Genomic DNA, 22,917 nt, shown 5'->3' with positions numbered 1-22,917 from the left:
GCGTATTATACAAACCTGCGAACGGATAGCCACAGGTTAATTGAATTAAAAATGGCAGACGTCTTCGTAAGAACTCGATCGTGAAAGAACAAGATTTTACATCGCAAAGAGATTAAGCGGATCTTGGTCGGACCAGTGGATTCTTCAACCAGTGATATTCGTTTTTACGCCTTGTACTTTAATCACCAGATAGATACCTGTTTGGCAAACGTTGCTTCGTCTACTACCTATAATTATCGCAATCTACGTACTTAGTTATTTTTAAATTTCTCATAATTAAATTCGAATATAAGAATTACTGTTTACTTGCAGAAATCTTCGACGATAGGATCGAATATGTATAGTCCTTATGTATAGTCTGTTCTAAAAAGGATCGAAGGACATTACGAAAACAGATCTGGTGAATGACATCGGTATTTCGGAACATGCGATAAGAAATACCATAAGATAGCAAATCTATTCCGTAGCCCGGTTGGGATTCAAAATCGTGATGGTGTTGACAAGACGTGTCCATCGAGATAAATCATTGGCTCGACTCGGTTGGTCACGAGCGGTGACATGTTTCGTACCCCCCTATCAGGACGAGTCTATTAAATCTGCAACAGGACGGAATGTCTGCCACGGTCATTACCATTCCGCCAAGTCGTAAGTTATCTTCGCTGACAGTGGGCGCGCATAGAAATGTCTTCGGCCGTGATACCTCCTGACTTCTTCTTCTTCTTCTTCTTCTTCTGGCTGTTCTCCTTGTTTTTCTTTTCCTTCCTTCCACTTCTCATTCTGTTCGAGGCCGTCTTTGGTCACACTGTCAGCCGCCGACATCCGTATCAGTCTTTACACTCCAGATAGCGCAATCTTTTTGCTGTATTATCTATCTTCTTGTAAAACTTCCAATAAGACCCGAAGAATTTTTTTCCTATGAAAACTGTTGCTTTTATACCGAAGATCGCCACTTGCCATTCAACGATCTTAACCGAGCCTATCAAAGGTTTAGATTCGTAGAGGTATTGGACGGTCCGCGCTGTAACTGATTCGTATAAAATTTGCATCACATTCCAGGCAACCCTTGCCAGTGCCAGTAATAGTGGTCGTGCATCGTAGGTAGATCTTTGAGGAGATCTCACCTCGGCACCTCCGCAAAACTTACGGACACGAACGTAAAAGAAAGAAAAGAAAAGGAAGGGAAAGAACAGCGGAGGAGAGGAAGACATGGAAGAAGAAGAAGAAGAAGAAGAAGAAGAAGAAGACGACGACGACTAACCAGAGCATGGAGAAGAAAAGAGAAAGAGAAGAAGAAGGAGGTAGAACAAGAGCCGCGGACCTTTTCGAGTCCTTCCAATTCTCTCGTGACCATAAAGGTTTTGTTGCAGCCGGATCGCCGTCGAGTCGAACGGTAAATCAAGATGGTTGCTTTACGTAATGGAGTTGCACCGGCCACATCTTAATTAGGAAAAATCTGGAAGCACATCCGTTTCCAGCTAGCCGATGTTAGGTGGAGTTAAGGCGCCCATTGCATTCTCATTAACCGTCTGCTTTTGAATACATTCTATACACCGCACAGCGAATCGCTCGTTACACTATTTATCTTGAGCCTCTGTTTCGTAGAAAACAGACTCGTGGTCGTAATAACACGACCACATGCGTGATACCTGTTGTGGAATCTATCAGCTACCTTTTCAACGCTATGAAAAATATGCTATTAAACGTTGTTCGTTCAACACTCTCCCTTGAAATATCATTATCGGGCTACGAGTTTTTATGTAATTTCATATTCTTTTTTTTTTACGAGTACGTCTATAGAAATGGAATTTAAATATTGATTTATTTCGTTTATTACTCCACTTTGCTTTCTATTTTATATAGTTTTACATGTTACGAGTCGTAGATACTCTTTTTTTACATTTGACTCTTTCGTAGATCCGTTCTCGAAAAATCTGTGCAAATGGGAGCCACGTAGAAAAAGATATCACGTGTATATCTCACGACAAGTTTATCACGGTCAGATAAAACAGTAACTTCGCTCCAAGGTAAGGAAAAGTTAATAAGTTCGCGTTGCTAGCATCGATTCACGTACATTCGTACTTATATTCATACTTATAACCACGATGGAGATCGCGATCGTTCATTGTCGAAAATTTTCCGAATTCTTTGCAGGTTAGTCGATAATCGCGGTCGCTGGTTTTCACCCTACGGGGATGCCAAGATGAACGTTGGTCCAAATTTACGTGAGATATTCAATTACGACTATTAGCCAACTATTTGCGAAACATCGTGATGACTTCCGAGATAGATGGCGAGGCCTCGTGTCTCCAGCGTCTTCATCAAGAAGTACGAAATACAACAATCCCTTTCTACTTAACCCTTATACCATTTACTGTATTTCCGTGTAGGCTTTTAATTGTTTAGAAACATTTCCAAACAAGATCATCGAATTGAATAACTTCGTCAACGAGTACATGCCGGAATCTGTTAGAAATAATAAATTCAACGAACCTGCGATCGATCGGGAAGTCAAGTGCCAATCTACGCTTTCCACCGCGAAAAATTGCGATCTAAGTAGCATCTCAGACTTCGGCGGTAATTATTAACCCTTAAAGGCTGTCACGGGTGAAAATTCATTTCGATCGAGAAATTAACCAGGTTTAACCAAATGGAATCGAATCTTTTATCGTTGTTCGCGATACTACGCGAAGAGTAAACAACGTCATCGTTTGCGGTGGTATTATTACACGATGATAGTACTAAAACGAAATTCGCACGGGGTGAAATTTTACTCGTGATAGCCTTTAAGGGTTGATGAAAATACAAGTCACGTGTACGCGCGTAATGGACTTTTGCGCTGATTCCTGCAGTTTCCAGTTACTACTCTCTCTCGATGTGCGATCGCAATCGATCGCGACATGGAATCTGTAAAAGAAAATACTATCGATCGCGAGGTATAACTGGTTGTAACGTACGTCGAAGACCTGGACCGCTTGGACAACTTTTAGCATTTATAGTCAGCAGCTTGGCGACATGTACAAAGAAAATCGTCGTTACTCCGTCACAGTACATCATGGACAACATAATTCCAACATTCTTTCAAAAGTAGGTACAAACGAGAAGTATTAGAAATTAAACGGAAAGAGCAAACTAAAGGATACTCTTTTTTTTATAAAGGCGAGAGTTGAAAAACGCACAATGTGGACCGCCGAATTGGAATAGCTCTCTTTCGACTTACGTGACTACGGTAAAAAAAGACACCACGATTATTGGGAAACTTATCGATATCATGAGACCTGCTGTAGTGAAACTCATTAACGACACTACGACCGTAAGGATTCTCATAAATTCCTTGCACTTGCAATTACGCGTTTCCTTTTCTCTCTCTTTCTCTCTCTCTCTCTCTTCGATGAAACAAAATGTGTACAAATCTACTTCAGTTGAAACGCTGGCTACAAGCAATAGCTTTGACCGCTACATCGCCTCCGATCGAACTAACGAATGCAACTCGTAACACTGAAACCATCGACTGTTGGGCTTACGAGCTGTTCTTTCATCTCAAGTACCTTCAAGTGAATCGCGGACGACGGACCACCGACAAAGTAATCCTTACAGTTAATTGTAACTCTTGCCTACCTCTGCCGCGATATAGCGAAGAACGCGTTAATTTCGCTTTCGAATCAACGCGATCGTAACAACGATTTTCAATTGCACTTTCAACCTTGTTAATGAAACTCTCGCTGTTCCGTTAGGTAATGGCCGAGGCGGAGTCGAAACCTAACGATGTGATTCACGCTAACTTATGGCACCGATTAGTTCAGCTCCGCGATAATTACATTATTCTGTACGAGACTTTAAAGAACTACGATAAAATTCGTGATCTCGATTCGGAGAAACGGCAAGAATAACAACGTAATGGCCAGTTACAGCGAATGTCGAACGGAGGAAACACAGATTCGGTTTAATGCATCCACTAATTCCCTTCGGATAAGCGATTTAGACATTTCGCTCTGTATAGTTTTCCAACGAACATTAATGCAAACTGTACAGCAGGTTTAACTCGAATAGAAGGTCCGTCGGTCGAACCTCTCGCCCGTTTGTTTCGACACGATTCTGCTGACATGGCACGCTATTGTAGCTAACATTTAAACTTCGTGCCAAGGAAGGGAACGCAGGCGCAGGCTACGGAATTTTTACTTTGCCGAGATTGCACCACCCGACCTGCAGTCACCATTCGCTCCATCGACTTTTTTCCACCGAGTAATAGCGTAACCTACTTCACCAGATAAAACGTCAGACACTTTTTACGGCCAAGTAATACTATCGAACGTTAATATCTAGGATCTAGCCCGGCTTATAGCGGGACCGATATCGGTGCAATTTCGATCGTACAAATTTTAATAGCGATGGATTTCGCAATAGAAACGTTTTTTTTTTTTTTTAGTCGTCGAACAAAGATTGTTTGCGAAACGCATAGGGATACAGAAGATCAGCGTTACGATGTTTCCAGTGAAACGAGTTTACGAGGAACCAGCCATCGGACGCGATAGAATTATTAATCATTCACCGACAAACGCATGCTGCACGCGTCCATTTATGTTTTGGCGTTCTTCGATCGTTTCGTATTCAACTAACGTAAGCAACACTTGTCATACCATATAGGTTAATATCGTATTTAAAAATCCCTTTCTCGAATTACCATCTTATACATTTTTACGGTGATAAATTGTCATATTATAAACGTAAATGGGGAAATAAAACGTGGCTAGTTGAGGGATATGCAGAATTCAAACACTGAGTCCATTCTTCTATTCCCACGATAAATGCAGCGGCAAATCTTTCTCTAGATAGAGGGAGTGTCAGTGCACATCATGGTAACTGGTATAGTCGTATACAGCTATAGAACGGTATCGCAAAAGAGATTGTGTTGCTTCTAGATATTGTTGAGACGGTATAAAATTCACAAGGAAAGGAATTATATCATAGTCTAACTGGAGTCAATAAAAGATGTTTTAAAACGTTTAAAAAACTACGTTTACCGTACGATATCTCGCAGAGAAACGTTCGGTGCGGATACTTTTGTTCGTCACTGTACTTTTCATCTTCGTGATCGGTTGGTGCTCCTATAATCTAACTACGAATCATTAGACGTGGTGTCATAAAGCAACGCTCATGGACGTTATTACGCCATTAATGTCGAAATGCTGACAGTACCTCACGGTATTAAATTCTTACGACCGTTAAGCAGTTATAAATCGAAATTATTTGTTATTCGTTAAGAGGAGGATGGAATCGGTAATTTGTAAGAACATTTCCTTTCGTTCTCTTTGCTTGCAAATAGAAAATGTCAGGAAGGGAATACATCTAAGAACGGTTTTCCCATTTAAGCCGATGTGTTAGATATCCGTCAGTACATCTAGGCAAAGGTAAGAGCGTTAAACGAGTACCGACCCCAACTAACCTATGATCTTGGTTGATAGTTGATCGGGAGTTAAGCTTCGCTCCATCCATAACAGCTTCGAACGAAATCCCTCGTGTGGCTCCATCGTGCGAACGAACGGTAGTCACGACTCTGATTACGTAGCGTGTAAAACACCAAGGAGCCGTGCGAGAGGAAAAATAAGCGGACAGAAAGAGAAGGATCATCGAAGGAACGAGAAAACTAGATAAGAGATAAAACAAAATTTATATCCTACGAGATAAGCTATAATTAAATTCATTTCGATTTGGATTTTTACTTTATATATTATCTATTAAATGTACCTTATATCGGGTTTTTCTTGCAAACGTATAATTATTATATTGCTCGACGTTGTAATTTTGTCTAGAAAAAGTTTCGAGGCATTTGATATTAAAATGAGAACGTACATCGCGAATAGAATCGAAGGGCAAATTTGAAAGATCGGTCGAAGAGGAAGAGAAGCGTGGTTGAATCTAAGGAAAAGCACAAAGATCGTGGTCATGAGATCATAGAGAGACGGGACTACCGAGATCCAGAGGGACCGTTAGAGTTAACGATGAGTTCGCTTCCCTTCTCTCCCTCTTTGCGATCTTTCCGCTTCGCAATTCTACGAGTGGATATATCCGCGATACCGCGGTAGCTCGTGGAGGCGGTTAACAAGACGAACAATCTCTCTAGGAAGACGACGATCACAACGGGAAAAGACGATTGCATAATTTACTCTGAATTTCGCCATGTTCGATAAAATCCAGTTCCGTACTTTAGTATGAAAAAAGTTTTTTCTATTTTCAACCTGTATACACTGGATTGCTATCGTTCGTAGAAGATCTCCGTGGAAAGGATTCCAACGATCGTTTCTCTCGTTACAACGCGAACTTCGAAGACCCATGTATTCCTTTTTAAGATTTACGGTACGAGATGGAAACAAGTACAAGATAAATCGGCTAAAAAAATTGTTCGTTTCTCGGTTGGACTTGAAACGAGCAAATTGTAAAGTCGAAGGTAAATCATATTCCCGCCGTGAATTTCCTTTCCCTCCCTTCGCTCGCGAAATCACTGTTTTCGGAAATCTCTCGCGAAATTTGTTAAGTACGCGGAGGTACTGAGACGTCTCTCGCGTAGTTTGGCTAATGTTATTATAGAAAAATTTTATTAATAAATTTTTTTCATTAACGTTTCTTTAAAAATATGGTCTGGTATATAGATCTATCTATAGTCTGGTATTGAATGATCTAATATCAGTGATATAATACTTAAGAACACATAGATACGATTGCACTTTATCGTTACGATATCAAATCGAACCGTTTATCAGACCTATATATATATATCAATTAAAACGCATGTATCGCTAAATACACTCAAGTCGTTATATGCAATATATAATTTTGAACTGTACTATCGTTCTCAGAATGACAAGAATTGAGTGTCTCTGAATGCTGGAACGCTGCTTTAAATCAAGATTTGTGGCACGGTAGAAAGGAAAATGATTTTATAATAATCATCAAAGCTGTACGCTTTATCTGTTGTATCCGTTTTTTACCATCTGGCAAAACAGAATCGTGGGTGTGTTCCATGAGCATGCTACTCGGAAACAATGTGACATTATGGTAAATGACTGGGACCATTGTTGTCAAGGAACGTTTACTACGTATACGTATATTGTTCTATTCCATCCAATATAATCGAATGTTTCCGAGAGTGGACCAAGTTTTACATTCGGGGCAATGGTAATCACGAACGAAAAGACGAATCTCGACCAATGCCTATATTTTCAAAATTGGTGATGAAAATCTGTCGACTTTTCTCCGAAGAACGGAATAATTTATAATCCAGGAAAACACGCGTGGATCTAGAATTTCAGTCGAGTATCTAACCACATTCGCGTGTCTTCGTTTACCGCGTTATACGCAAGAGCGGTCACCGAGAGATACGTATAGATTGTCCTCAACGCGCGCCAAACACCCTAACATCGATCCATGAAAATATAAATCAGAGCAGTGCATTCGTCGCTGAGGCTACGACGAGTTTTCTACTCTTACGTAATTCGTGTTTATTGCGTGATCGATTTTACGATCATAAACAATATTATCCGAGTTGATAGAATTTGTGAAATAAAACAAGTATAATTAGAGTAAATATAGGTGAGATGGCGCATTTCGGACATCGGTATTTCAAACGTAAAAGGGAAAAGCGACGGCTCCATTGCCTTTACACGAAGAGCGTATATGAGATAAACGCGATAAATCCATCTTGTTGCAAGAACGAAGGAGAAGACAACCTGTTACATTTAAAGACAACGAAAGTTCTTACCCTAGTTAAAAAACGAAAGTTCTGTATATTCCTTTGCTGCTCGCGATACCTGAGTTTATGGATATATCAGGTTCTTAACCTTTTTCCCAGCACTCGAGCGTAAAAAACATCTATAAAGTTAATGGTCGTTTAATGCTCGTTGTTAAATATACACGGATCACGGTAGAGGAATTACGCTTAGTTACGAACGATTAGAAAGTTCATTGCAGAAAAATATTACTCGTGTTACGATTAGATACTACCATTATTATTATTGTTGTTGATGATATTATTATTGTCATCATTATCATCATCATCATCATCGGTATTATTATAGCGGATCTCAGCAGCTATCAAAAAGTTGATGAAGGTATCCATGCGGTAAGCCGCAGAGTACCGTGAGCTCCGACTACTCATTAACAACGTATATCAGTATGTAGTCGTAATGTGACGTGATGCAACCTGAACTTATCGAAACGATGTGTCGTAATCCTAGTCTCATAAAATTTCTTCTGAAAGCCCCGGTTTTTAAAAATCTCGATCGAAAATTGCTTACTAGAAAGTAATTTTATCGCGCGGTAAATACTACAACATGACGATTTCGTTCATATTATTTCGATATTCGTTATGTTTTTCTATAATTCGTTATCTAACGAATGATACGGTTGATGGTAATTATTGTTCTCCGTAAAGCAGCACCAGTATCAAGGCAAGAAACGCATCCCGTTACAAAGATCTCATTAACGTAGTTGGTCTATAGCCGCAGAAGTATTACGATTGAAAACTGGTCATGAAACGCGACACTTTCCACGTTACCAAAGATATTGTGTAACCATGGCTGTATATTTCGCTAAATGTTCATAGAGAATCGAATATCTCGTGATCACGCGGCGGATTTAGTCCCTGGGCGAAATCTGGTTCCTCGTGAGAAATTATAATTCGCGAATCAACCAAATATCGATAAACCGATGTGTTTGACGGTGTTCCATTCCGAATAAAGCAAACACGTGAGATTATAACACCATCGCTATGGAAGGAAGAATTATTTTTTAATTGAAATCGTAAAGTATTAGAGGAACGACAGTCGATCAACTTGCATCTCGAACAAACTAAAAAAACTCTACTTTACTTGTTGCTGGAAACGTACTTATTTTTCAAGTACATCGAAGATTTTCAATAGTTGAAGTTCATCGAAGCAATCAAAACAAAATAGAACTCTTAAACGTAGGTGTAATACATACGTTACTATATGTTGAGGTTACTTGATGTATAAACAGAGAAACTCGTGGATAAATTGCAAGGTAGAAAATATATATTTTAATACAGAAGTGTAATTATAAGTAAGAATATAATTTGAGCTGGTCCAGATCCGCACGCTAGCTGTGTTACCCTATAACTGAAAACCCCGAAGCCAACGTCGCCTGTCTACTGTTTATGGTCTGCCTTCGTCGCAGCCTTTTGTTTATACGCTGTCGATGGCTTCAGTGCTTGAGAAAACTAAAAAGACCAGATACAGAGTTTTCTTAGAAGTGGTGACCACTTCAACACTGTATAACTAGTTTCTAAGTCCACGATTATCTAATAATTTCTCGTGCTAAAACTCGCTTAAATATGACGTCTCCAAACGAGAATATCAGCTCGCGTTAAGTGCAAGTTTACGAGATACAAAACGCCTCTTCTTACCGTGAAACTACCGGATTTCCAACTTAGCATACTCGCAGCATTGTTCATATTTACATTTAAATCTGCACAATTACGGTTGTCCATGCATCTTGGCCATTATACAAAGATATTGCCTAGACATTCTAAAATAAGCACGCGTGAATCCCTGCCGCGATATAGCGAAGAGCCGAGTGGAATATGCGATTATGCAAAATTGGTATTCGCGGTGGGGTTCCTTGTGTTGATCTTAAATTACGCGAGTTCTTGACGGAGGGACACCCATGACTATCATAATTTATAATTATTCTTGAATGTTTTTACCGTGCACGAAAAGATGAAAGATTTCAGGACAGAACGTTATAAACGATGAATCCTCGACGTCACAATACGCTTATTATTTCATTTTTAACATTCAGCTTGTTTACAACGTCGCGTCGCTATTACAAATGCAACAGGCGTCTCGTAGCGGAATATTTTATACCTTGTTTGCTACCAACTCCGATAGTCGTGCAGAATTTTGAAGAAGAAAACGATGATTTAATCATTTTCGTTCCACGGTTTCCGTTAAATTGTCCAATAAGTTCGCGTCGTTTATTCCTCTGCTAATTAAAAGTTTAATTTTCTCAACACTTAAGAAAAACGAACTAACTAAGAAACGAAGCATCTGACACTTGCGACTTTACCCTAAAATTTCAACCGAAGCGAAGTATGTGAAAATAGGAGTATGCACGTATAACTGAATACAAGTGCCTCGAGTGGCAACGCGTAGTTCTCTTCTCAGCCCTCACGAGTATCGTCAAGTTCAAGGATGCCTCCGAGGTCTAGGTTCACTAAAGACAGCCGCGCTCTGCTGCATGAAAGAAAGAGATTCTTCTCTTTCAGTTCCACTCTCGTATCTAAGGATTCGAGCAGCGATGCCTCGAGCAGATACGCACATTGTTTTAAAAGTGCATGGTACATTGCCTCGCTATGTACGTATTAAACGATGAAACGTGTTTCGGTAAAGGCAAGGCCGCGGTAAGAATTCTTTTCCAAGATGTTTGCTAGAATTTTTCTAAAAGTCACGATTCCAAGTATTACGGTTAAAAACGGTGTAGAAATTTATTCGAAATGCCTCTGTATCGAATCAAATGTAAATTCGTTTGAAATTGAAGTTCAATATCGATCTAGAAGAAAAGCAGACTTTTTAATTTCTAAAAGTTCGCAAAACAAGGAATTAAGTTCAAACGTGTGGTGTATCGAAAAATAATTGAGACATCTCGATACATCGCATTTAACTTTAAATTCCACGACTATGATTTCTATAGTGGTGGAAACATCGAAAGCATGCGTGTCAATCTAGGAGAAAAAGCCGATCTGGTTGCCACGGCATCGTAAACAAGCCACGCTTGGTGCGATTCCAACGCATGAACTATGCCTTTGCCCTTAAAAGCTCCTGGCAACAATGCTCTCGCCTTGGCCCAAGAAGCAGGATCTCTGCGGAGGATCGTAGAGGCGCCAATGGCGGTGATGTAGGTGGATCTGAATGCACGATAGAAAGAGGGAGGTAAATAGTGAAAGGAGAAAAGAGAGAAAACTAGTGGACGATCTGCGAGGTTAGGCGCAGTCGCGGTGCAAAGTCACTGCACTCCTATGCCCCGTTGCGCACCGCTGAGAGAGCTCCACGCGAGCAGCCGTATTGCCGCGAGAGTACAGCCGGTTTGCTGGCTCGAGGTATTTTTCATTGACAATGAGAGAAAATAGGATATACATACCCCGTCCGCTAATACCGACGGGGTAAAAAGTTCGCTCGAACTATTATTAGAACCGTACTTAAATAAGATTATGTGGATTGTAGGGACAGGTATGCACGCTGACGGCACACTATCTTCTGCCGCGCTATGCAACTCGGCAGATAACTCTGCGAGTAACGCCGTAACGAATCGACTTAATATCGCCTCGAAGCACACCAATAACTGCCCCGCGATCTATCGATTTCTCTTCGATACACAGTTTGACTTCGGTTTCGCTTTATCGAGAGACAGAACGGAGCGAGCGATCGAGCGAATATACGAACGAAATGGATGATCCGGGATCGTATTCCCAAGCATCGAGCAGCATCTGTGCGCGTTAGCGCAAAGATTTCGTAGAATTTTCCCGATGTCGAGCAATGGTACGTTGGTCTGTGCCCTATCCTACATCGAAAAACCGTAAGCTCCTCACGATATTCCGCGCATCTAGCCTCAAGTGCTTCTTCGAACGCGGAAGCTTCTTGCGGGGGAGTGCACATGCAGAACCACGTCGTACGGCCGGTCGGCCGCTCAGCCGGCCTCCTCGGAAGGTCGTGCCATTCAGCGGCCGTTCACCCATCATCCCTTTCTTTTTCTGCTCTTCCCCTTCTTCTTTTTCCTCTACCTATCTCGGGCATAGCCAATACCCACTATTGTTACTATACATATCACCGGCGAAGCATATAGTCTATCAGGGTGGAAAACGGATCCTATACTTTCGACCAACCGACACAAAAATTCTACTAGAACGTAACCTATCGATACCGTGACTTTTCGTTGTAACCGCAACGAATGATACCGAGATTCGCAAGTACGTTGAAACCGATTGAAAATCGAAGAGATAGAAACGAAGGTAAGGTATGTAGGGTGACTGTCAGTTGATACGATTAGCGTCTTAACTCGCTGATACTTGGCATATCAGCAAATGGTCTCAGCTCGGACATTCACCTCCCGCCCATTTGTTCTGCTGTATCCTCTTATCTTCCTAATACATCCTCATAACCGGTCCTTAGAATACGTTGATCGTTCAAGCGAACGCCTTAGGTGACGAATTAGAGGCTATGAAAAATTACGATCGCGCTAATGAATTTGTATCACCGGCGTTAAACCGAAAATATTACCGCTTACTAACTGGTAATACGGTACTCCGTATTTACCAGTTTCTTTAACACATTGTTCGTAATGGAAAGGAAACCAGGAGGAAAACGCATATGAAGCGATTAACGAGAGAAAATGTACTGTATGGTGACACGGTCGGAGGGATTCAAAGGATTTTCTCACTCAACGTGACATTAAGAGGGATTCTTTCTCGACTATTACACTTGGAGCGATTTCTCTTCTTAATCGCAATGTATGTCCTCCAATCTACGTCCTTGAGCAGAAGAACGGCCGATCGATACTACGCAATCCTCGATAACCTCTTTGATTAGAAGAATTCAACAAGAAAGAGCCAGACGGCGCCAGCCTTGCCGGAGAAAAAGCGATCGTGTGAGGCGTTCTAATGCTCGAATACCAACAAGCTTATGTATTTCTAGATGGTAGAATCGTTGAGTTTGTTCGATCGATGTTGACAGTTATACGAATACCTACGATCGCGTGGATCGTCGGATCGATTAAAACATTTTGTCGACGCAACTTGCATCGTAAAAATATCGAATCCCGATCGAAGAAATACACTAATACGCTGATACTGCTCCCATTTATTTCCCGGCGTCTAACTTTTATTCGCGGTTCTGCAATTAAATCGCGTATTATCGAGGATAAGCAAACGTGTGTGTGCGAATACTTTTGAACGATAGTATACGTCGAAAATGCAGTACGAAGCAGCGGTATGTGAATGGAATTTCTAAACGAACCCCGGATTTTAGTTGACCAACGGCCGTCGTTAAATATACCAGTTAACGTAAGTTCGCTCTCATTAGGCGAGAAAAACTTTGTACGTGTATTTTTAAGATTTCAGAAGCCGTTAACATCGTTGTAATTAAAGCAATTATCGATAGACACCAAGTTTTTAGCGCATGATGGACACAAATTGCGGAGACGAGAATACTAGCAGATGGGTATTGCAACTATTATGTCGTGAGAAACTATGCGATTAATTTCCTGCTGCGCAAGTTGCTGGCGTTACCGACATACCTAAGTTACAGTAGCAAGAACCACGTAAAAGCGTACACATCCTCGATGATGTTCCGTCAAAGACGAATCAGAGAAACATCCGATTTTCAAACTTCCGCCAGTGATAATCCATCTGATTAAAAAATGACAAATTCTAGTATTTACATTGCTGAAAATTACTATGTAATCTACTACGAGATTTTTATCGACGAGAAAGACAATCGTATCTATCTTTAATTGTTTTCTTTTCCACTTGGTTTACCGCTTTATATGCGTCGATAGCACGTTGAAACTCATCGTTCCCATCAGAACGATTCTCATCGCTTACACCATCAAGGTCGACTGGTGGTGTTTATAGCAGAAAGATGGATAGTTACTCGAAGCTATTTAAGCAGTGCATTAGCTGCAATCGAGGTTTCATTAAAAGCATCGGATTATGCCTCGAATCAATGGATCGGCGTAATGGAATCGAAAAAAACGAAAAGTGGAATAAGAGACGTACGATGAAAAAGGACGAGCATGTGTTAATAACGATATAAGAGGAACGAGTTTGCGTGGCAGTACAATTCGATGAAGATGGTGCGTAGGTATGGTAGCACACACAGGACCAAACAACGGCTCTTTAAATAGGTACGTTTAACCTCGAAACCATTGGAAAAATAATGCAATTTTCAAGCCTGAAAGCTATATATTATCGTTTGAATTAAATTCACTGGATAATAGCCGCATGCAATCTATAAGCTAATAAATCATTATGCTTTTTAGATCATCGAGCAACCAAACCTCCTGGATCACTGTGCTATGCTTGTGTTTTCTACCTTGTATTTATTATATTTTTGTTATGCTGTTCGCCGTAGTTATGGTTGAATCGCGCTGGAATGTAGGGAGTTTAAGACTTGCTTAGCGAAGATTTGCAATAGGTAACACCCGCGCGTTCTCCCTCTCTTGGTAACTTCGCAATAATCCCTTCTGCCAAAGAGTTGCCAGCTGCAGTCGTCCGTATCTTGTCTGCAGTCGCCGCGCACACTTGGGAACACCATGGCGTGTCGGGAATGCGGAAAGGACGAGTTTCTTCTACTTTTGTTGCACGTATCTACCTGGTAACCTGAGACACGGTGATGCGGTGGCTCTTCGAAAACCGCGTTCGCTTCTAGAATCTTTGAGACCAGGGTTGTATTTGTCCTTATCAGATCCAAAGACTTCCTTGTTTAGGCAACGCTAGTTAAGTTGCTTACTATACACAACTACAACAAACGAGTAAATTCGAGACTCGCGAAACGAAACCAACGGGCTTGTTATAATTAGAGCATCACCGTTATATCTATGCGCATATGCGATAATAACGTCGATAGAGTATAAGACGGAACAAGCATATTCATAGAGTAAACGTTCACATTAGGTTGGTGCAAATGAAATGTCGTTTTATTAAATGAAACTTTAACCGTACTTTCTTAAACATTATACATATATTTCGGAAACTTTATACATATATTTGATCGAAGCCATTTTTACGATGATTCAATGCACTTTCTCGATGATTGTTTTTTTTTTTTTTTGATAAAAACAAAGTAGTGTAAGAAAGATAATATTTGATACTTTCGATTATCGCTTGTTAAGAAGACGTACGAGGCGAATTTATTTGATCACACGAATCGGTATGTTGCAGGCATACTTCGGACGAAATGTTTTCGTGTCCAAGAGCAAGAGTCTGCGAAGAATTAAGGATGTCATTTTGTTTTCTCAATAATTTTTTTTATCTCATTACCTCTCCAAGTTTAATAGCTTCCTTTAAACAAGGTATAGCTGCTTTAAGAAGCTCGCATTCGTAATCGCTCAAAGGTGGAATACCCAAATATCTCTGAATTCCATTAGGACCTAATTCCAAGGGAGCAGCGAAATACGTCAGTTGTGGTATCATGCATGATCTGACATATGCGTATTCCACAACGTTTCTTTCGTGTCGTAAGGCTAAATGATTCAATAACGAAATGTGAATTTTAGATCTAATTATGAAAAATATTGCGTATTTGATGTGAAACAGGAAACACTTGCTAATTTTCATCATGAGATGAAAAACAACCATAACCGTGTGATAAAGAATGGCTTTGAAAAACTTGGTAAATAAAAGCTTGTTTCCGATAATAATGAATAATTATTAATGGCAATAGTAATTACAACGCTCATTTATATCTATTGTTAGATAAACTAAGAATTCTGTAATTTACGGACGGTAGTGTAACAATACCTTTACAAAGAGACATGCAAAATCTTGCAGCCGCAAAAGACAGAGTTAAGAACGTTTTCTCTTTAACTTTGCTTGATGTCAGTAACTCTTCGTTGGGTATTCTTACAGCCTGTGTCAATCTGCTAGCCTCTATCTAATTAATTAATGGACTAATCGATTACTCGGTGATAATCAGAAAGGTACTTTGAAACGTTTAGTGAAATTTTTACAACCTGAGATAATTCGGTGGAAGGTTTTGCTTGAGAGAAAAGTGGAATACACGTTTTCGGGCAACCTCCGCCAATTACAGGTACTATCATACATTCTGGTTCAACACCCATAAATTTTGCGGCGAAGGTATTCGCTCTAAGACAATTATAATTAATTACACCGAAAAGACGATTGTACTCGTAAATTCCAGCCTTTTTGTACATTTCCATTGCCAGAGGTATTAAACTATTTATCGGATTCATTACGACTGCGACCATAGCCTAAAGTAAAAAAGGCCAAAGATATTCGCCATAGAAGTCGACATTGAAATTGATGCCTTGCAGATCGGACCTTAAAAAGGTTTACAAAGCTAAATTTGGTCGGAAATAAAATAGACAAGGCACGAAAAGGAACACATCATCGACATCGCTATAAAGGAAATGGTATGTAGATGACCAAAGACAAATATCCTTGTCCTTGTCTGAAATCGTCACGAAGAATGTCGAAAACAACCTGCTTGTAATCGATGAAGCTGTGAGGGCGTTAAAAGCCGAGGTCAGCTACTACATATAAAAAAGACAGCGGCCAACCATCTAGAAAACATGGCGTTGGGCCATTATACGAATCCATAACGCATCTTTATTGTCTCAGTTATAAGCCTAAATACCCTATAAAACATCCATTTATTACTGAAATAAAATGCTACAAAATTTTACTGCAAAGTAAATGTGTTCTATACCAAAACAATTAATAACTTTTTCATTGCTCTTTTATACCTGTATTAAGAAACATTTATTATACGTCGTTATGTGCTTCGTTTAAAAAAGAAAAGAAAAAGGTCTGTTTTAAAAGGTGTACGAAAATTTGTATGTGTGACTGTATTTTTCACGAGTAAAATATCTAAGAGATACTCTTTCATAATAAAAAGAACATAATCGGTCTAGTTCGTTACCTGAGGTGAAAATTTAATAACGTTCGGCAGTAGATCTGATAGCGTATCTGCATTAGATTTCAAGACTTCGTGTTGGTTCTCATTGATCCTGTCATCTGCTACGATCATTACTATTTTCGCTCCTTCGAGCGTGTGCTCGAGACTCGTTTCAGGACAATTACACGTACTAACCTTGCACCTCGTGTCGATATAATTCAAATCCACCGCAAGACCATAAACGCATTTATTATCGAAAATTGCCAGTTCATCGATCAGAGGTGACTGTTTCAGAAACAGTGAAAGACTATTCCCTATAGCGTGACAACGTAATCAATATGTAAAATATACAGTAGAAAAAGGAAGGGAATGTAACCTAAATTACCAGTCTTGCTAGCAGCACCCAAAATAGCTACTTTCATAGATTTCGAAGAGAAGGCATCAATTTGTGTACTAGTAATTTGAAAAGCATTCTTTTTAGTCAGAGGATAAAAATATCTGCCGTGAGAAATTCGCGATGTCAAATTTCGAAAAGTACGAATCGTTATAGGTGAAAACATTGTCGTTAAATTTTATAAAGGCCTACTGAACGAGATAAAGTTCTCATTTCCTTAAATGAAAGTTAGCTGACTTATGTTGACTAGAGTGGTCGTGGTGCCATCTTTTGTATTTGCCTTAACTATTATACGATGATACCGTAGGAAACATTTCTTCGAATAATAATTCATGTTCATTTTACTTTCATATACATATGTATAGACCCTAGAATTTTTCCCACCATTTCTGCCTATTCATCTGTATTATTATTAGATTTTTCATTGTAGTAACACATGAGACATGGAATATAATAATCTTCAGGGAGGCCGCAAGCGACAAAACGATCTCGTTCATCTGGAATACCATTTTCTGTCAAAGTTAAATCGATATTCAAATCCTTCCCTTCAAACTTCCACGTATAAGACTTTCCATTTTCGTTATAAATAAGAGCACGTTCTTGAATACGCCTAATGGAATCTTCCTCACAGACCTTTACGAAATTCTTTCATTAACACGTCGATTGTAAACACGTTTTATTACAATAAAATAAAGATCCGTTTGTTTGAACGATAAACATCTAATATTCTACCATTATAATAACTTGTACTCCGACGAGGACATTTAAAATTCTACATGGACGTGCATTTTTGGTTAGGTATCCCTTTTTATATTTTTCATCGAGCCACCAAGGACATTTATCTAAGGGTCGCCAAGTACTGCAAGGTACTACGGAAGGTGTTACATCCGGAATCGGACCATGAGGACAATATGGTACCAATACTCCCGTAACAGGATGTATGTAATGTTTGATGTCATTTTTTTCGTGATCAAACCAATGACTTATATCTTTACCAGCATAAGCTAATATTGGTTTGATCTCCCTTTTATTCGCCCAAATTTTACAAAGATCAGTCAAATCATACACTACGTCATGATACGAAATCCAGCAATCAATTTCTGTATTATGAACAGCAATTTCTGTCGGTAGAAAATACTTGACTGCCTTGGATACGTGATCTGTAAAATCTTTACTAGTTCTACAAATATCTTTTTCCTCCAACAAATAAGATTGGCTTACAAATGACATTTTACAAAATCTGCCATATCCGTTATTACGTTTTCTCCCTTTTACTGAAATTTGTCGTGGGTGATTTTCATTTGAATGTACTATATAATATAAATAAATAAATAAATATGTATACATACATACATGTGCTTTAAAGCAATGTTAAGCAACTATGTCGAAACATTTTAAATGAAGAAAACATTCGCGCGATAAGATAATTTTTTTATTTTAACACGTCAAATATGACTGCTGCAATTTTGAGATAGTCAAAAGTATTGAATTAACATTCAATTAAACATCATAGAGACAGATCACAATTGACCTTGTGATATATTTACACGTATGCTTTGTTATGTAAATATACAAAAAACAATAAACACATATAATCCTTAAACGTGCCCAAAAAATGCTGCTCAATAAATGACAGAATTTACTATTTTCGTGTTCATCCTATTCCACGAAAAAACTAGACGGATCATAGGCAAGCTTGATAATTAGAGAAATAGTCGTGGAAGAAAAAATATTAAATCGTAGAGTGTCAGCAGGTACACGAAGTAGCAATCATCATTCACCATATAAGATGATATTTTTTAAAAAATTGATCGACTAATGTAATAAGTATTGAATTTTGCTAGGAACTTTTAGATTATACTGTTGGTTTCCTAAGTTACTTTCAAGCTGAAGGCAGTCACTGCATTGTGACTATTGCAGGCGATTGAATGGCTGCCTCGTCCAAAGAGTGCACATTCTGTTTTGCTGTAATTAATTTTACGTTAGTTGGTGATTTAGGCGTGAAATATTCTGTGCCTCGTATAATTTGGTAAGTCTTTTGATGCATTTTACTGGTCTCTAAAAAGATGATACATGTAGTAGATATGCTATTATAGTACTCTCGTTTCTAAGAAACGTGCTCATAAAATTTACGGCCGGTTATTTATTTTTTGCTGAACGTCATATTTAATGGTTCTTTTCAGAACATCATTTAGGTCATTCGTTAAATAATATAAAATATGCACGTATATATTTTCAAATAAATTTCCCATATGAATCAAATATCTATAATGTACAGTAGTTGTCAGAGCTTATACTGGGTTGTGACATACTATAATAGCATTTACATGCAGCGATATCTTTAGATATTATTTGTAACAGGGTTGTTTGTATATCTTTTCCATCTGTTAAAATGAGAAGCTTATAACATCAGTTTCATATAGTAAAAAAACTTTACATTTGTAATTGTAGTGTGTAATCCAATTTTGCTCATCTGTTTTCAATAACATGAAAATGATACAGTAATTAATAAACAATGAACTTGAGGTAGTATGCACCTTAGAATTATTTCCTAATAAACTGCTGATCTAACTTCAAATGATAATATAAAAGATAATTTTTTTAAATTATTTGCTTTATTATTGACTACAATCATATAATTTTCCTCTGCCACAACATTTTATTAATTTTAACAAATGGAAAAATTTTTCTTTATTCTGTTCTTTGTTACATTATAGCAGCTAAGTTTGAGTATACTTTCAGGGAAGCTAAAAATAGATTTATGTGTTATTTTATTATTTGTTTACTTATATTTGATTTCTCATTGAATTTGTCACATCCTTATAGGATTATTCAAATCACCGCAATAGCAATAGCAATAGCAATACAAGAAATTTTGAAATGGAAAAAAGCGCGGACGGATTATTGTTTCGCGCAGAGAGAAATAATGGAGCTAACGAAGCAACATTGGGCATGGCATGTGTCGATGAAAAAGTGGCCATTCTGGATGCAGGGGCACAATATGGTAAAGTGATAGATCGAAAAATTCGTGAATTAAATGTGCACAGTGAAATTCTGCCCTTGGATACATCTGCATTCACTCTCCAAGAAAAGGGTTATAAGTAAGATCACAAATCATCTGTTTTTATATTAGAAACCGGGTATTTATATATATATACATATGTATATATGAATATACAAACACTAATTATATTTTGAATATAAATTTTTAGAGCTATCATAATTTCTGGAGGGCCAAGTTCAGTATATGCAGAAGATGCACCTAAATATGATGCAGACATCTTCAGAATAGGAATTCCAGTACTAGGTATTTGTTATGGAATGCAGATGATGAATAAAGAATTTGGTGGTACAGTAATAAGTAAAGAAGGCAGAGAAGATGGTCAGTTTCCCATTGAAATAGACTCCAAGTGCCTATTATTTAAGTAAGTGAGTCGAAACAAATGATCCATTCCGTGCTTTTACCTTTAAATGTAAGATATTTAAAAAATGAATAATTTGTCAGGGGCTTGGAGAAAGAGCAAATGGTACTGTTAACACATGGAGACAGTATAGATAGGGTGGCTGATAGCTTTCATATTACTGGGAGATCATCAAACTTTATAGCAGGAATAGCAAGTGATAAAATGAATTTGTATGGAGTACAATTTCACCCAGAAGTAGATCTTACACCTAATGGAAAAACAATGTTACACAATTTTTTGTTTGGTATTGCTGGCCTCACTGGTAATTATACGCTGCGTGGTCGGGAGGCACAGTGTATCCAGTATATCAAAGATACAGTTGGCAACAAAAAAGTTTTGGTAAGATACAGGTTTATATAATCAGCATTTAGGTAATTTTATTAGAAATTTACTAGAATTCGTATTCCTTGAAAAGATTCGTAAAATTGTTGAAAATATTTAAAAAACGTAGTATAATGTATGATAAAATGTGATTGTCAATTAAAATAGAAAAAAACAATCATAGTTATTAGTGAGTGGCGGTGTGGATTCTACGGTATGTGCAGCACTATTACATAAAGCTTTAAATAAGGAACAAGTCATAGCTTTGCATATCAATAATGGCTTTATGCGGAAAGGAGAGACACAATTTGTGGAACAAAGTTTAGCACAATTGGGAATTCGATTAAGAGTCGTCAATGCCGGTCGCTGCTTCATGCAAGGAACTACATCAGTACCCTTGGATAACGTTACTCCAGTAACCAATGCAAATACTATAAACAACAAAGGAATATGTGGAACAGCAACTAGCCCAAGAACTAGATTAACTAAAATGTTGTGTGCGACAACCAACCCAGAAGAGAAACGAAAAATCATAGGAGATGTTTTTGTGAGAGTAGCCAATGAAGCAATGGCAGAGATGGGTTTGAAGCCAGAAGAAGTGTTTCTTGGACAAGGCACTCTCAGGCCTGACCTTATAGAAAGTGCGAGTGCATTAGCTAGTGGTAAATTAATAGTCGTAAATGCATTGTTCTTTCATATCTGTTAGAAGCAACAAATTTACATAAAATATAAACACTTCTATCAGGTAAAGCAGATGCGATAAAAACGCATCACAATGACAGTGAACTCGTTAGAGCACTAAGAGCACAAGGTCATATAGTAGAACCTTTAAAAGATTTTCATAAGGATGAAGTAAGACAATTAGGATGTGATCTTGGATTACCAGCATCATTAGTTGCTCGTCATCCGTATCCCGGTCCTGGACTTGCTGTACGCATTCTATGTGCAGATGAACCTTATATGGATAAGGATTTTTCAGAAACACAGGTATTTTCTTTCACGGTATCGATAAAATGAATAATAAAGAACACCTTCTCCATAAAAAATCCATAAAATAACAAATTAATAATTCGATCCAAGGTGATAGTTAAAATAATGGCCGAATACGAACAAATGCTTCAAAAGAAACACGGATTACTAAATCGTGTAGAAGGTGCGACTAGTGAATCTGAACGCCAATATTTACGACAGCTTTCAAGTTACCGACATATTTCTGCAACACTCTTGCCTATACGCAGTGTAGGAGTACAGGTATAATGTTCATCACTTACGAATAATCTGATTAATAAACCCACCTGACTGATTACAAGGATTAAAACATTTACTGTACAATGTAGGGAGATCGAAGAAGTTACAGCTATGTAGTAGGGTTATCTAGCGAAGAAAATTTGTCCGAGGGTATAGATTGGAAGGATCTATTGTTCCTCGCAAAACTAATTCCGCGAGTATGTCATAATGTAAATCGTGTGTGCTTCATTTTTGGTCCTCACCTACATCATTCTGTAACGGATATCACACCAACTCATCTTACATCGAATGTGATAGCTACGCTTCGACAAGCAGATCACGTAGCAAACTTAGTATTAGCTACTAATGGTTGTATGGGAGCAATCAGTCAAATGCCAGTAGTTTTAATTCCCATACATTTCGATCGCGACGCTGCTTCTCGAATACCCTCATGCCAACGTTCAGTTGTTCTTAGGCCATTCGTTACTAATGATTTTATGACTGGCACACCAGCTATTCCTGGGAAGGAATTGCCACTACATGTAAGTTTGATAGATATATGATACATATATACATATTCGATATAATAGATATGAGCATAAGAAGTGTATACTTTTTTTTCCATAGGTGGTGAAGAAATTGGTGACCGAAATATCTTCAATACCCGGTATCTCGCGTGTTTTATACGACTTAACATCTAAACCGCCAGGAACTACCGAATGGGAGTAGTAAACGCTCATCTCTAACTCACCCCTTTCTATTTTTTCACCTTCCCAGCGCGTAACAACTACAAAGTAAAAAATATATTTAAAAATATATATATATATATATTACAAAAATACGTACGAATTCGAAGTTTATGACTTCTTAC

General features: G+C 38.4%; 4 protein-coding genes and 2 long non-coding RNA genes across 6 annotated transcripts in view; 3 read left to right on the top strand and 3 right to left on the bottom strand.

The window, feature by feature from the left end:
- The window catches only part of LOC138185680 (uncharacterized), a 35,179-nt gene that overhangs the window by 3,935 nt on the left and 8,327 nt on the right, over positions 1 to 22,917 (bottom strand). The gene's annotated exons all lie outside the window — the stretch shown is intronic.
- On the top strand, positions 2,272 to 3,850 carry LOC138185717 (uncharacterized). Its single transcript, XM_081833766.1, is given in 6 exon segments — positions 2,272 to 2,325; positions 2,388 to 2,574; positions 2,850 to 3,084; positions 3,157 to 3,310; positions 3,420 to 3,625; positions 3,676 to 3,850. Coding segments are annotated over 6 exon segments (1,011 nt in total).
- Positions 12,650 to 16,583, top strand: LOC138185362 (uncharacterized). Its single transcript, XR_011174594.1, has 3 exons — positions 12,650 to 13,908; positions 14,044 to 15,812; positions 15,924 to 16,583. It is a non-coding gene; the product is annotated as an uncharacterized LOC138185362 (long non-coding RNA).
- On the bottom strand, positions 14,856 to 17,211 carry LOC138185361 (malate dehydrogenase, mitochondrial). Its single transcript, XM_069124223.1, has 6 exons — positions 17,026 to 17,211; positions 16,665 to 16,954; positions 15,736 to 15,993; positions 15,524 to 15,656; positions 15,044 to 15,246; positions 14,856 to 14,986 (listed from the first exon to the last, which is right to left on the bottom strand). Exons 1-6 carry the CDS (start codon positions 17,198 to 17,200, stop codon positions 14,891 to 14,893), a joined length of 1,155 nt encoding a protein of 384 aa, XP_068980324.1. The 5' UTR covers positions 17,201 to 17,211; the 3' UTR covers positions 14,856 to 14,890.
- On the bottom strand, positions 17,428 to 18,888 carry LOC138185716 (cytochrome b5 domain-containing protein 1). Its single transcript, XM_069124876.1, has 2 exons — positions 17,767 to 18,888; positions 17,428 to 17,679 (listed from the first exon to the last, which is right to left on the bottom strand). Exons 1-2 carry the CDS (start codon positions 18,379 to 18,381, stop codon positions 17,428 to 17,430), a joined length of 867 nt encoding a protein of 288 aa, XP_068980977.1. The 5' UTR covers positions 18,382 to 18,888.
- On the top strand, positions 18,919 to 22,885 carry bur (GMP synthase burgundy). The gene is made up of 9 exons (XM_069124221.1): positions 18,919 to 19,063; positions 19,861 to 20,135; positions 20,247 to 20,459; positions 20,540 to 20,837; positions 21,004 to 21,481; positions 21,565 to 21,806; positions 21,900 to 22,070; positions 22,157 to 22,588; positions 22,674 to 22,885. The coding sequence occupies exons 2-9, from the start codon at positions 19,915 to 19,917 to the stop codon at positions 22,773 to 22,775; spliced, it is 2,157 nt and encodes a 718-aa protein (XP_068980322.1). The 5' UTR covers positions 18,919 to 19,063; positions 19,861 to 19,914; the 3' UTR covers positions 22,776 to 22,885.

The sequence above is a fragment of the Bombus flavifrons genome, chromosome 12 (genome assembly GCF_040668555.2).
Source record: "Bombus flavifrons isolate JBK064 chromosome 12, iyBomFlav1_principal, whole genome shotgun sequence".
Lineage (NCBI taxonomy): Eukaryota > Metazoa > Arthropoda > Insecta > Hymenoptera > Apidae > Bombus > Bombus flavifrons.
The sequence above is the reverse complement of the archived record's forward strand: the minus strand, read 5'-3'. Positions and strand labels throughout refer to the sequence as shown.